At 44.1% G+C, this 16,023-nt stretch overlaps 1 protein-coding gene across 7 annotated transcripts in view; it reads right to left on the reverse strand.

Annotated features, from left to right (window-relative positions):
* The window catches only part of PTPN13 (protein tyrosine phosphatase non-receptor type 13), a 538,713-nt gene that overhangs the window by 94,062 nt on the left and 428,628 nt on the right, over positions 1–16,023 (reverse strand). For 6 of the 7 annotated variants that reach the window (XM_063919874.1, XM_063919870.1, XM_063919873.1 and 3 more), the window contains 2 exons: positions 9,178–9,271; positions 8,380–8,477 (listed from right to left, as the gene is read on the reverse strand). In XM_063919874.1, the coding sequence (XP_063775944.1) occupies positions 8,380–8,477; positions 9,178–9,271 (192 nt within the window). The remainder of the gene's footprint in view (positions 1–8,379; positions 8,478–9,177; positions 9,272–16,023) is intronic. The other variant, XM_063919871.1, reaches the window with a different exon arrangement.

Raw genomic sequence — 16,023 nt, forward strand, 5'->3', positions numbered from 1 at the left:
TGCAGGCTTTGACGCACGCACACTCTACTAAAATGTGAAAGATCTTTATGCAGACGGATGTGTTGGCAACTCTGAATCAGGCTACTGTATGTGCACACGACAAACCATGGGGCAGATGTATTAACCTGGGGAAGACATAGGGAAGTGATAAACCAGTGATAAATGCAAGGTGATAACGCACCAGCCAATCCGCTCCAATATGTAAATTAACGGTTAGGAGCTGATTGGCTGGTGCATTTATCACTGGTTTATCACTTCCTTATACCTTATACTTATATTAGTACATCTGCCCCTGTTTTTTTCAGTGTTGGTTGCATGAAATAGACATTGCCAAGTGGTGCATATTTCCCAGATGCTGCAGGTCAGTTACCATTAAATGCTATTCCTTTAATATTCTTTGTTATAATACAATTTTCATCTCCCTCTAGTGTACAGCCATGGGCAAAAGTTTTGAGAATGACACAAATGTTATTTTCACAAAGTCTGCTGCCTCATTTTTTATGATGATACTTTGCATATACTCTAGAATGTCATGAAGAGTGATCAGATGAATTGCAATTAATTGCAAAATCCCTCTTTGCCATGACACTGAACTTAATCCCAAAAACAACAATTCCACTGCATTTCAGCCCTGCCACAAAAGGACCAGCCAGTGATTCTATCATTAACACAGGTGAGAGTGTTGATGAGGAGAATAATGGAGATTCCTTTGTCATGCTGATTGAGCTAGAATAACAGACTGGAAGCTTTAAAAGGATGGTGGTGCTTGAAATCATTGTTTCTATCTCTGTTAACCATGGTTACCTGCAAGGAAACGTGTGCAGCCATCATTACTTTGCACAAAAAAAGGCTTCACAGGCAAGGATAATGCTGCTAGTAACGATTGCCTACAAATCAACCATTTATCATATCATCAAGAACTTCAAGGATAGAGAGAGGTTCAATAGTTGTGAAGGTGGCTTCAGGGCAAGAATGTCCAGAAAGTGCCAGGGAGTCTCCTAAAGTTGATTCAGCTGTGCTATAGGGACACCACCAGTGCAGAGCTTGTTCAGGAATGGCAGCAGGCAGGTCTTAGTGCATCTGCACACACAGTGAGGTAAAGACTTTTGAAGGATGGTCTGGTGTCAAAAAGGGCAGCAAAGAAGCCATTTCTCCCCAGGAAAAAAATCAGGGACAGACTGATATTCTGCAAAAGGTACAGGGATTGGACTGCTGAGGACTAGGGTAAAGTCATTTACACTGATGAATCCCCTTTCAGATTGCTTGGGGCATCTGAAAAAAAATAAGATTTTACTCACCGGTAAATCTATTTCTCGTAGTCCGTAGTGGATGCTGGGACTCCGTAAGGACCATGGGGATTAGCGGCTCCGCAGGAGACTGGGCACAACTAAAGAAAGCTTTAGGACTACCTGGTGTGCACTGGCTCCTCCCACTAAGACCCTCCTCCAGACCTCAGTTAGGATACTGTGCCCGGAAGAGCTGACACAATAAGGAAGGATTTTGAATCCCGGGTAAAACTCATACCAGCCACACCAATCACACCGTATAACTCGTGATACTATACCCAGTTAACAGTATGAAATATAACTGAGCCTCTCAACAGATGGCTCAACAATAACCCTTTAGTTAGGCAATAACTATAAACAAGTATTGCAGACAATCCGCACTTGGGATGGGCGCCCAGCATCCACTACGGACTACGAGAAATAGATTTACCGGTGAGTAAAATCTTATTTTCTCTGACGTGGATGCTGGGACTCCGTAAGGACCATGGGGATTATACCAAAGCTCCCAAACGGGCGGGAGAGTGCGGATGACTCTGCAGCACCGAATGAGCAAACTCTAGGTCCTCCTCAGCCAGGGTATCAAACTTGTAGACTCTTACAAAAATGTTTTAACCCGACCAAGTAACAGTAAGAGCCCACTTTTCTCGTGGAATGGGCTTTTACAGAATTAGGGTGCGGCAGTCCAGCCGCAGAATGTGCAAGTTGAATCGTGCTACAGATCCAGCGAGCAATCGTCTGCTTAGAAGCAGGAGCACCCAGCTTGTTGGGTGCATACAGGAGAAAAAGTTTTCCTGACTCCAGCTGTCCTGGAAACATACTTTTCAGGGCCCTGACTACATCCAGTAACTTGGAATCCTCCAAGTCCCAAGTAGCCGCAGGCACCACAATAGGTTGGTTCACATTAAAAAATTATACCACCTTAGGAAGGAATTGGGAACGAGTCCTCAATTCTGCCTTATCCATATAAAATACAGATAAGGGCTTTTGTATGACAAAGCCGCCAATTCTGATACACGCCTGGCCGACGCCAAGGCCCACAGAATGACCACTTTCCACGTGAGGTATTATAGCTCCACGGATTTAAGTGGCTCAACCCAATGCGACTTCACGACAATGCGACACGTTGAGATCCCACGGTGCCACTGGAGGCACAAACGGGGGCTGACTATGCAGCACTCCCTTAACAAAAGTCTGAACTTCAGGCAGTGAAGCCAGTTCAATTTTGGAAGAAAATCGATAGAGCCGAAATCTGGACCTTAATGGAACCCAATTTTAGGCCCATAGTCACCTCTGACTGTAGGAAGTGCAGAAATCGACCTAGCTGAAATTTCTCCTTTGGGGCCTTCCTGGCCTCACAGTATGCAACATATTTCCGCCATATGCGGTGATAATGGTTTGCGTTCACTTCTTTCCTAGCTTCAAATAGCGTAGGGATAACTTCCTCCGGAATTCCCTTTTCCTTCAGGATCCGGCGTTCAACCGCCATGCCGTCAACGCAGCCGCGGTACGTCTTGGAACAGACAGGCCCCCTGCTGCAGCAGGTCCTGTCTGAGCGGCAGAGGCCATGGGTCCTCTGAGATCATTTCTTGGAGTTCTGGTTACCAAGCTCTTCTTGGCCAACCCGGAACAATGAGTATAGTTCTTACTCCTCTCCTTCTTATTATTCTCATTACCCTGGGTAAGAGAGGCAGAGAAGGGAACACATACACCGACTGGTACACCCACGGTGTTACCAGAGCGTCCACAGCTATCGCCTGAGGGTCCTTGACCTGGCGCAATATCTTTGTAACTTTTAGTTGAGGCGGGACACCATCATGTCCACCTGTGGCCTTTCCCAACGGTGTACAATCATTTGGAAGACTTCTGGATGAAGTCCCCACTCTCCCGGGTGGAGGTTTCTTAGTTGTCCACTCCGGGAATGAACACTGCTGACAGTGCTAACACATGATTTTCCGCCCATCGGAGAATCCTTGTGGCTTCTGCCATCGCCATCCTGCTTCTTGTGCCGCCCTGTCGGTCTACATGAGCGACCGCCGTGATGTTGTCTGACTGGATCAGCACCGGCCGGTGTTGAAGCAGGGGTCTAGCCTGACTTAGGGCATTGTAAATGGCCCTCAGTTCCAGAATATTTATGTGTAGGGAAGTCTCCTGACTTTTCCATAGCCTTGGAAGTTCCTTCCCTGTGTGACTGCCCCCCAGCCTCGAAGGCTGGCATCCGTGGTCACCAGGACCCAGTCCTGTATGCCGAATCTGCGGCCCCCTAGAAGATGAGCACTCTGCAGCCACCACAACAGTGACACCCTGACCCTTGGAGACAGGGTTATCCGCCGATGCATCTGAAGATGCGACCCGGACCACTTGTCCAACAGATCCCACTGGAAAATCCTTGCATGGGACCTGGCGAATGGAATTTCTTCGTAAGAAGCTACCATCTTTCCCAGGGCTCGCGTGCATTGATGCACCGACACCTGTATACGTATTAGGAGGTCTCGGTCTAGAGACAACAACTCCTTGGACTTCTCCTCCGGGAGAAACCCTTTTTATCCTGTTCTGTGTCCAGAACCATACCCAGGAACAGTAGACGCGTCGTAGGAACCAGCTGCGACTTTGGAATATTCAGAATCCAGCCGTGCTGTTGTAGCACTTCCCGAGATAGTGCTACTCCGACGAACAACTGCTCCCTGGACCTCGCCTTTATAAGGAGATCGTCCAAGTACGGGATAATTATTTCGGCCATTACCTTGGTAAATACCTCGGTGCCGGGGACAGACCAACGGCAACGTCTGGAATTGGTAATGACAATCCTGTACCACAATATTGAGGTACTCCTGGTGAAGAGGGTAAATAGGGACATGCAGGTAATCATCCTTGATGTCCAGTGATACCATGAAATTCTCCAGGCTTGCAATAATCGCCCTGAGCGATTCCATTTTGAACTTGAACCTTCGTATATAAGTGTTCAAGGATTTCAATTTTAGAATGGGTCTCACCGAACCGTCTGGTTTCGGTACCACAACATTTTGGAATAGTAACCCCGGCCTTGTTGAAGGAGGGGTACCTTGCTTTCACCTGCTGGAAGTACAGCTTGTGAATTGCCGCCAGTACTACCTTTCTCCGAGGGCAGCCGGCAAGGCTGATGTGAGGTAACGGCGAGGGGGAGTCGCCTCGAACTCCAGCCTGTATCCCTGTGATACTATTTGCAGAACCTAGAGATCCACCTGTGGGCAAGCCCACTGGTCCCTGAAGTTCCCGAGACGCGCCCCTACCGCACCTGTCTCCACCTGTGGAGCCCCAGCGTCATGCGGTGGACTCAGAGGAAGCGGGGGAAGATTTTTGATCCTGGGAACTGGCTGCTGGTGCAGCTTTTTTCCTTCTTCCCTTGTCTCTGTGCAGAAAGGAAGCGCCTTTGACCCGCTTGCTTTTCTGAAGCCGAAAGGACTGTACCTGAAAATACGGTGCTTTCTTAGGCTGTGAGGAAACCTGAGGTAAAAAATTTTCTTCCCAGCTGTTGCTGTGGATACGAGGTCCCAGAGACCATCCCCAAACAATTCCTCACCCTTATAAGGCAGAATCTCCATGTGCCTTTTACAGGCAGCATCACCTGTCCACTGCCGGGTTTCTAATACCCTCCTGGCAGAATGGACATTGCATTAATTCTGGATGCCAGCCGGCAAATATCCCTCTGTGCATCCTTTATATATAAGACAACGTCTTAAATATGCTCAATGTTAGCAAAATATTATCCCTGTCTTAGCGTATTAATATTATCTGACAGGGTATCAGACCACGCTGCAGCAGCCCTATTTATGCTGAGGCAATTGCAGGTCTCAGTATATAACCTGAGTGTGTAAATACAGACTTCAGGATCGCCTCCTGCTTTTTATCAGCAGGTTCCTTCAAGGTGGCCGTATCCTAAGACGGCAGTGCCACCTTTTGACAAACGTGTGAGCGCCTTATCCACCCTAAGGGACATCTCCCAACGTGACCTATCCTCTGGCGGGAAAGGGTACGCCATCAGTAACTTTTTAGAAATTACCAGTTTCTTATCGGGGGAAACCACACTTCTTTACACACTTCATTCATTCATCTGATGGGGGAACAAAACACTGGCTGCTTTTTCTCCCCAAAAATAAAACCCCTTTTATGTGGTACTTGGGTTCATGTCAGAAAATGCGTAACACATTTTTCATTGCCGAGATCATGTAACGGATGTTCCTAGTGGATTGTGTATATGTCTCAACCTCGTCGCCACTGGAGTCAGACTCCGTGTCGACATCTGTGTCTGCCATCTGAGGTAACGGGCGTTTTTTGAGCCCCATATGGCCTTTGAGATGCCTGGGCAGGCGCGGGCTGAGAAGCCGGCTGTCCCACAGCTCTTACGTCATCCAGCCTTTTATGTAAGGAGTTGACACTGTCGGTTAATACCTTCCACCTATCCATCCACTCTGGTGTCGGCCCCACAGGGGGCGACATCCCATTTATCGGCCTCTGCTCCGCCTCCACGTAACCTTCCTCATCCAACATGTTGACACAGCCGTACCGACACACCGCACACACACAGGGAATGCTCTGACTGAGGACAGGACCCCACAAAGTCCTTTGGGGAGACAGAGAGAGAGTATGCCAGCACACACTAGAGCGCTATATAATGCAGGGATTAACACTATAACTGAGTGATTTTTCCCCAAATAGCTGCTTGTATACATATATTGCGCCTAAATTTAGTGCCCCCCCCTCTCTTTTTAACCCTTTGAGCCTGAAAACTACAGGGGAGAGCCTGGGGAGCTGTCTTCCAGCTGCACTGTGAAGAGAAAATGGCGCCAGTGTGCGCCCCGCCCCTTTTTCAACTGACTTTCTCCCGCTTTTTCTGAAATACTGGCAGGGGTAATTTTACATCTATATAGCCTCTAGGACTATATATGATGTAGATTTGCCAGCCAAGGTGTCATATATTGCCCTCAGGGCGCCCCCCCCAGCGCCCTGCACCCATCAGTGACCGGAGTGTGAGGTGTACATGAGGAGCAATGGCGCACAGCTGCAGTGCTGTGCGCTACCTTGGTGAAGACCGAAGTCTTCTGCCGCCGATTTTCCGGACTCTTCATGCTTCTGGCTCTGTAAGGGGGACGGCGGCGCGGCTCCGGGAACGAACACCAAGGTCAGGTCCTGCGGTCGATCCCTCTGGAGCTAATGGTGTCCAGTAGCCTAAGAAGCCCAAACTACCACCTGTTAGGTAGGTTCGCTTCTTCTCCCCTTAGTCCCTCGCTGCAGTGAGTCTGTTGCCAGCAGATCTCACTGTAAAATAAAAAACCTAAATATACTTTCTTTCTAGGAGCTCAGGAGAGCCCCTAGTGTGCATCCAGCTCAGCCGGGCACAAGAATCTAACTGAGGTCTGGAGGAGGGTCTTAGTGGGAGGAGCCAGTGCACACCAGGTAGTCCTAAAGCTTTCTTTAGTTGTGCCCAGTCTCCTGCGGAGCCGCTAATCCCCATGGTCCTTACGGAGTCCCAGCATCCACTTAGGACGTCAGAGAAAAATGCTTGTCCGGAGAAGTAAAAGTGAGCGCTACCATCCTGTGTCATGCCAACAGTAAAGCATCCCGAGACCATTCATGTGTGGGGTTGCTTCTCAGCCAAGGGAGTGGGCTCACTCACAATTTTGCCTAAGGACACAGCCATGAGTAAAGAGCAACTTCTTCCAACCATCCAACAGTTTGGTAACAAACAATGCCTTTTCCAGCATTATGAAGCACCTTGTCAAAAGACAAAAGTGATAACTACAGTAAGTGGCTCGGGAACAAAATATCAACATTTCGGGTGTATGGCCAGGAAACTCCCCAGACCTTAATCCCACTTAAAACTTGTGGTCAATCCACAAGAGGCGGGTGGACAAACAAAAACCCACAAATTCTGACAAACCCCTGCATTGGTTAGGCAAGAATGGGCAGCCACCAGTCAGTATGTGGCCCAGAAGTTTATTGACAGCATGCCAGGGCAGAGGTCTTGAAAAAGAAGGGTCAACACTGCAAATATTAACACTTCGCATAAACTTAATTTAGTTGTCAATAAAAGCCTTTGACACTTGAAATGCTTGTAATTTTACTTCAGTATACCATAGTAACATCTGACAAAAAGGTCTAAAAACACTGAAGCAGCAAACTTTGTGAAAACCAATACAGTGTACTTGCGTCATTCTCAAAACTTTTGGCCATGGCTGTATACTGTGAGAATTATTTGTCCCTGGAACAGGCTAGTAATCACATCAAGGCATATAAAAGCAGGACATGTACTTTAATTACAGGGGCCATATATGTTACTCATGTATTATAATGACATAAAAATGGTCTATTGTAATTTATTTGATGTAATTTCCATTTGTATGGAGTATAGTCAGCACAGGGAATATACTGACCCTCAAATTAAGTTTATATTTTCATTTCTCATCTTAAAAAAAAAAAAAAAGGGTGAAAATGATAAAAATTTGGCGACAGATACTAACCAATCAGCTAATGTCCTGTTACAGGCTTAAGGCCTAATTCAGATCTGATCGCTGCTGTGCGTTTTCACCCAGCGGGCGATCAGACCTGAACTGCGCATGCACCGACGTGTCAGACGGCTACAACGGGCTTCGCCGGTCAGCGACTGGATGGTTCCATTCGCACTGGGCGTTCGCAAGGTGATTGACAGGAAGAGGCCGTTTGTGGGTGGCAACTGACTGTTTTCAGGGAGTGTCCAGAAAAACGCAGGCAGGCTCAAGCGTTTTCTGGGAGGGTGTCTGACGTCAGCTCCGGCCCCGATCAGCAGGATACAATCGCACTGGATAAGTAAGTCCTGGGCTGCGCAGAGACTGCACAAACTGATTTTTGTGCAGCTCTGCAACACATGCGATCGCACACTTGTACAGCGATTTAACCCTCCCCTTGTAGGTGGCGACTATCTGATCGCAGGGCAGCAAAAAACGCAGCCCAGCGATCAGATCTGAATTAGGCCCTTAGTTTGAAAAATTATAGTTAGGAGTTGATTTGTTGGTCTCTCTCCACTTTATCTCTTGCCAAACTTTTTTTAATACCCTCAAAATCTTGACTAGAGATGCTTCACCTGAAATCCTACCTGCCCAGTGTTTCTCAACATCTCCACAGCCTGTTTATGTGTAGCTCCTTCCAGACTGGTCCCATTTACAGAGAGCACACGGTCTCCTAGGGTAAAAGCAAACAATCGCATTAGTACAATTACCTACTGTACGTAGCAGATGTCTATATATATATATTAATGCCTAGACCACAGAAGCAATGCATTGTTTAGGGGTAAAAACAACATACTGTTTTGGACAATCAATTTTCCTTTACACAAATTGCATTTTATCAATCTGGTGGTCTGGAGTTTAGCCTATGAAAATTTGGTGTTAATCTATGTATAATTGTACTGCCCATATCAAAACTCACAACTAACGAAAGCACACAAACAATTTAATCCAATAAATACTAATATTGCACTCTTAAACATGGACTTTTACAGCATATACTTTTGAACTTGCTGCAGTGATACTATGTCAGTTTGTTCACTGAAGTACATAAATTGGCAATATTTTTTGCACCTTTTTTTTTAAGTAGGATTTTTAATCTGCATCCTTTACACATGTATAGTGTCTACAACAGATTATGTTATTTTGTATCTGTCTTCTGTTATTTCCATCTATACAAGCTCAATCTGTTTAAGTTATGTTGTATACAGCACAGGCTGCCTTATAATGCAGTGGATATGATCTACTCATGCACACGTTTCACTACTTGACTTTTGTATGGTAGGTCAGAGAGAATATGCATACCTGGCACTGCAGAACTACAGCTATTTCTTCCCTGTCACAAAAGGAAAGGTTGATACAGTCCCTAAACATACCCTTTTGGATTCTGCCGTCAGCCTCAGCAGCTCCTTTTGGTATTACTGCTTTCACATAGATGCCACCATGTTTCACACTGGTATTCACACCCCCCTAACAAAATATAAACATAAAAGTTACAAATTATTAATTGACTACTTCAACTGGATCTGACATCTTCACATAAAAATATATAGGGGTCCTGAAAATGTATACACCATGTTAATAAAAGAAGTAGAATCAAAAAGGAATTGAGCCGTTATCATTGCTTTTTCCCCACTAATAAATTACTGCAGCATTGTGGTACATGAAATAATAATAATAATAATAATAATAATGTTATATAGCACATTTCTCCCAATATGACCGAGAGGGCGGTATTCAAAGGATATATCACACCCAATGTCCTTTCTAAAGTGATCCCCGTTATCGCGCATATCGCGGCCATAGTAATCAGGTTTGGCTGCGTAAAGGGTTGGGCGTCCTCGCTACCCCAGGGGTAGCGAGCTGAAATTATTATACCACGCCCGTCAGCAGAAACAGGACGGGTGTGGAAGGGGGTGAAGAGAATTGAATACTGCCCAAAGTGTTTTACATTTGACTTAACACAAAATTCCAAACAAGCATAACAAGAGACATTAGTGAAATGCGTGCGTAAACAGGTAAGTCTTGAGACTATTTTTGAAATATTCTAGAAGGGAGGCCTCTCGCACTGTGTTCCATAGAGTTGGAGCCGCAAAGCTGAAAGCTTGACCCCCAGGTGGATTCAGGAAGATTGTAGGTTCTACTAATAGTCCTTCAACTACAGATCACAGTAAGAGTGGGACAGTAAGGAATCAAAATCTGCTTCAGGTACCTTGGGCCCAGGTCATGTAGGGCTTTGAAAATCAGTGAGCCTATCTTGAAAATGATTTGCCATCTTACAGGAAGTCAGCGAAGCGAGTAGAGAATGGGTGTTATGTGGCTGGAATGGGCTGGTTAGTTAATAGTCTGGCAGCAGCATTTTCTACCAGCTGCAAGCTTGCATTTCTTTTGTTGGGAGATCAAGGTAGAAGGAATTGCAATAGTCTAGGCGTAATGATAAAAATGCATATATGACTTTAGGTAGATCTTCTGAGTTAAGTGAATTAAGTGCTTGATTCTGGCTATGTTCCTCTGATGAAAGAATGAGGACTTGACTGTGGCTGATACCTAATATTTAAGTGTCAAGTCACTATCCAGGACAACACCAAGATTCCGCACATGCTCAGTGTTTTGTAATTTTGAACCCCCAAGTGTAATGGTGCCCACACATGGTACTATCTGTGCTAGGTGCAGTTTGAGCTATACTATGTGTGCCATAAGATTTGTACTTTAGTGGTATGCTATTTGAACTACATGCAATTTGAACTACACCAGAATTTGACTACACTACAATATGTAATGTATGCGATGTAGTTCAGAAATACATGCCTGCACATACTATTTTGCCTTGCGATATTGACTAGACGGGAGCAGGCATCACATCTCAAGGGACAATACACACTGTGCGATTTGAACTAGACGCAATGCTATTTGAACTAAAAAGATCAAATAGCATGCAAGAATCGCACCGTATGTGGGCACCATTAGTCCTGTTGGTTGGCTATACTGCAGTCTTGTCCTTTAAACTATCATGAAGACCTCTCTGCTTTATCAGGACCTCTGTTGTATCAGGATTCAATCGCAGCCAACTGGCACTCATCCACTCCTGGGGGTAGATTTAATATAGCTTCTACAACAGACAAGTGGTGTTGTTGACCGTAGCAACCAATCAGATTCTTTCTATCATCTGGTAGAATGCAATAAAGAAATGATACCTATAATCTGATTAGTTGCTATAGGCAAGACCAACACTTGTTTGTTTTAGCAGCTTTAGTAAATCTACCCCCTAGAATTTAGTTAGACAGGCACTTAAGGTTGTTATTGGGTTCTCACTACCTGGAGTAAAGGACAGGTAGAGTTGTGTGTCATAGCAGTGGTAGACCAGACATCTGATTATGTCACCCAGTGGTAGCATCTATACTGCAAAAACATGAGAAATAGTATAGAACCCAGTGGGACACCACATGGCTATGGCACTGGTGACAGAAGAAACTCTCCATGACATGCCAGTGAGCAATGATTTAAACCAATATGACTGGATTTATTTCTATGTCTGAGACTTCTAATCCAATCTGGAAGACTAGATAAAGACTGTGACCACTTTTATGGGTAGTGGAAGGAATGACTTGTGTGAGGCCCAGAGCATTCATTGTCTTTGCCAAGGAATGAGAGCTCATCATCCACCCATGTATTGAAATCTCCAAGGATCAGCCATCTTTGATGCTCTATAATCAGCATCAATGTCTACAATTTCTTGTAGAAATTTCTTTCCATCTCATGGGGGTTGGATATTGAGAAGTAATCTGAAACCTAATTCTGCGGAACTCCGAACAACAATGCACTCAATTGAGCGAGTTATTTCCATTGGATGGACCATAAATTTTAGTGCTTTTTAAAGCAGATGGTCTCTCCAACTCTCCTGCGGTTCAGTCTTGGGCTGTGAAAGCAGAGTCATTTGTTGGGACTGCAGCTTCCAAGATACTGTAGGTGCTGCATTGTTGTCAAGTCTAGGCAAATCTGAAGATTCAATAAAGTCAGTAATTGCAGCAGTTTTGTTTCTTATAGATCTGGCATTACAAAGGACGGACCTGATTGGGCATACCAGGAGGCCTATAGATTTTGCAGGGGCTCTGAGGATGTCAGTCACAAAGCAAGAATGTACAATTCTGTTCTTCCAAGCACAGGTACCACTTCTATTTGTTTCCTATTTGAAAATGGTGAACATGAAGGCAAGGTACTTAGGGCCTAATTCAGACCTGATCGCTGAGGCTAAATTTTTCTCTAATGGGCAAAACCATGTGCACTGAAGATGGGGCAGATGTAACATGTGCAGAGAGAGTTAGATGTGGGTGGGGTGTGTTCACACTGAAATCGAAATTGCAGTGTAAAAATAAAGCCGATAGTATTTACCCTGCACAGAAACAAAATAACCCACCCAAATCTAACTCTCTCTGCACGTTATATGTGCCCCACCTACAATGCACATGGTTTTTAAAAAAATGCCCAGGGATTCAAGTATGGAAGCCTGTGTCGGGTTACTAGGAATTGCTGATCATGGTGCGCAGTGTGAAAGAATAAAGCTGGAGGTGTACAAGCTACATGGTCTTGCTACTACTTTATTAAGTTATATTGAAATACAAATGAAATACACAGCACAGAGCGATTAAGCATTAATAATCATGTGTATCTGTACATGACCAGATACTTTAAGCTACTTTATCAAAAACAAATTGTTGAATTGATAGAAGATGCGTGAAGGGCTGCTGCGATCCTGCTTTCTCTGTATGGAATAAACTGTTATCCTATTTTCAACCTAAAACACAATGAACTACTGTACATGATGATTTGCTTTTCACCACAATCACAGGGCTTAAACCTGCTGCTGATGCACAGGGCCACCATGAAAAGTTCTGGGCCCCATTACGTTAAGGGAGCATGGACAATTAAGGTAGCACTGCCCCACACGTGTCTTATATACATAAGTTATGCATAGGGTTGTTATGCCGCTACATAATAGGGTTGTGGCTCTGTTCCCATGGCTGACCAAACCCCCCACCTCCCCCCCCCCCCCCACACCCACGCACGCATCCTCTCAGTGCCCCAATTTGCACATAAATAATGTTTTAAGAATACAAAAATATATATATGGGGCGGATGTAATGACAACCAAGTTCGGTGGCCGCGCAGGATGCCAGCACAACTCTGACTTTTTTTTAAAGGGGCAATCACTTACAAGGCACAGTTTTGCCTTGTAAGCGATTGTCCCTTTCAAAAAACGTCCGAGTTCATCTGGCATCCCGCACAGCCGCCGAACTCGGGCATCATTATATCCGGTTCATATTGCCATTGTCATGACAATAGAGATAAACTATCAGGAAAAGAGAATGACAAATAATTCTGTAATGAACATGTAGCATTTTTAATTGTGTAAAAGTGCTACAGAATATGCTTGTGCTATGCAAAAATGTTAAAACTAATACATTTATGAAACAAATGCAGGGCAATGTAACGCAATAAATAAGTTATTTACAAGCTAGTTACCAGCCCACTAGTGGCCGCCGGTGCTGAAAACACTTGAAATCCCCCCCCCTCCCCCCATAGAGGTGAGGAGCGGCATTAACATCCTATATAATAAAAGGCTAAGTGAAGGTGACATGCCCAATTAAACTGCAGTACAGTAAATTTGGAAACAAATATAAACTGTAAGCAGGTATTTTATCCATGACGAAAATGTTTTGGAAAACACTTACTGTAAATTGAGGGGAGGGGGGGGGGGGGGGAATTGTCTCTAAAGAGCAGGTATGAGAAGATTTTGTGAGTCACAAAATACTTCTTTACTAATTGACAGATAACAATGAACAAGGAAACCAGACACAAAATGAAAATCGAGCAGAAACCCAAAGGCTGCCTAGCAAACACATAGACCAGGTGCCAGGAGACACAGAACATGAAAACACACACGTTGAATGTAAGGCATACTTTCTGTTTCAGCAGACTTATTCTTCAGCCCAGATATGTCTAACTGGGAAAAAACAAACGCAAAGTACTCAAGACACTAATATGGAATTTCTGGATTGCATTATACGGTCTCTGGCTCTATATAATGTCATGACTAATACAAGTCAATCCCATATAAGCATCTCATATTATTGATGTTGAAAACAAACAGATCAGTACTTCAGCGATCAGACAATTTTATTTTACATGTGCTGCAATTTGGAAATCTCAGGCCTACAGTATATAGAGTGGCATACACACCTGCTTAAAAAAAATACGAAACATAGCTAGAGTATGATTTGCCTTTGGTTATCCGTGCTCCAGTAGTGCCAAACACAGAATTATTCTATTACATGTATTAGGCATGTTCTAGTGGAGTTTGCTACAGATATAGGCATGCTATTAACTGTACATTTATTTCCTTTTACTTTTCTCCAATGGGAAAATGTAATAGAGAATGCTATACCCTAAAATGATTATACCACCTATAAATAAAAACACATTTTTGGGTGTAATTATCCTTTAAATCATATACGTATGCATGAAGCACACCAAGAAAGCTGCAGGAGACCCTTTTCCCAGCTCTGCTTTTTCTAGAAACGGTGGCTTTTAGGAGACAACGAAGCCCAGTGCAGAGGCTAAGGATGTGTCTTGGAGGTTTGAAATTCAGGACACTGAGGTGAACAAAGGGTGCTACAACAGAAAGTAATCATGTCTATCTGCATGACCATGCACACAAAAGAAAGGAAACTCCTATGAGATCAATGAACCCTAAATATGTTAGTTTACATGCATAAAACAGAGAAGTACAGTATATCCCACCATCAGTCTTACCTTCGTTTTCCGAAGATGCTTTGTTAAAGTTATAGTAAATTCCTCCACCTTAACAATGTATACTCTTGTGAGTACAAATGCCTAAGTATCTGCTATAGCAACATTTGCAGCATTATTTAAACCCTGATTTTTTTCTAACCCTTGTAATATTTAACACCACCCTTTCTGAACTTTGCATCACAGGTTATTGCCCTGGTATAGATGTGAAGTGGCATCAACCACCATTGAAAGCATGTCCTTTCACACGATCCTGTATATAGAAATGTATGTTGAGAAAGTCATAGCACGCACAGGATGAATAACTGATTTAACAGTATTGTAAATTAAAAGAATTATCCATGTTCTCTTACATTAACTCAAGGTTGCTAGATATGAGCTCTCTCATCCCCAATGCATAATAAAACCAGTTATCAAGGCAAAATAATTGCAAAACAAATACAATGAAACTTCTATAGATATATCTCTTTTTCACTGCTGGGAACACTGGACCATGTAGTTGCAACGGCAGTGTCGGACTGGGGCATGAAGGGCCCATCGGGAGAATGCAGTGGTAGGGGCCAAATGTTAGGGGTGTTGCAAGTCTCCGGAGGTGGTGTGGCCCAGCCACCACCGAGGTTTGGATAACCATTAGAGAGTGCATGGTCTGGGCCCCTTTATAAATATATATAGTAAATAATGGTACTACTGTAGATTAATAACAACAATGCATTGTAGAAAATACACTATAGTCCTGTGCAGTAGAAGGTAACATATGTATACAGGTTGAGTATCCCATATCCAAATATTCGGAAATACGGAATATTCCGAAATACGGACTTTTTTGAGTGAGATAGTGAAACCTTTGTTTTTTGATGGCTCAATGTACACAAACTTTGTTTAATACACAAAGTTATTAATAATAATAAGAATTTACTTATCGATAATTCTATTTCTCGTAGTCCGTAGTGGATGCTGGGGACTCCGTCAGGACCATGGGGAATAGCGGCTCCGCAGGAGACAGGGCACAAAAGTAAAAGCTTTAGGATCAGGTGGTGTGCACTGGCTCCTCCCCCCATGACCCTCCTCCAAGCCTCAGTTAGGATACTGTGCCCGGACGAGCGTACACAATAAGGAAGGATTTGAATCCCGGGCAAGACTCATACCAGCCACACCAATCACACTGTACAACCTGTGATCTGAACCCAGTTAACAGCATGATAACAGCGGAGCCTCTGAAAAGATGGCTCACAACAATAATAACCCGATTTTTGTAACAATAACTATGTACAAGTATTGCAGACAATCCGCACTTGGGATGGGCGCCCAGCATCCACTACGGACTACGAGAAATAGAATTATCGGTAAGTAAATTCTTATTTTCTCTGACGTCCTAAGTGGATGCTGGGGACTCCGTCAGGACCATGGGGATTATA

This window comes from Pseudophryne corroboree, chromosome 1, assembly GCF_028390025.1.
Source record: "Pseudophryne corroboree isolate aPseCor3 chromosome 1, aPseCor3.hap2, whole genome shotgun sequence".
In the NCBI taxonomy this organism is placed as follows: domain Eukaryota; kingdom Metazoa; phylum Chordata; class Amphibia; order Anura; family Myobatrachidae; genus Pseudophryne; species Pseudophryne corroboree.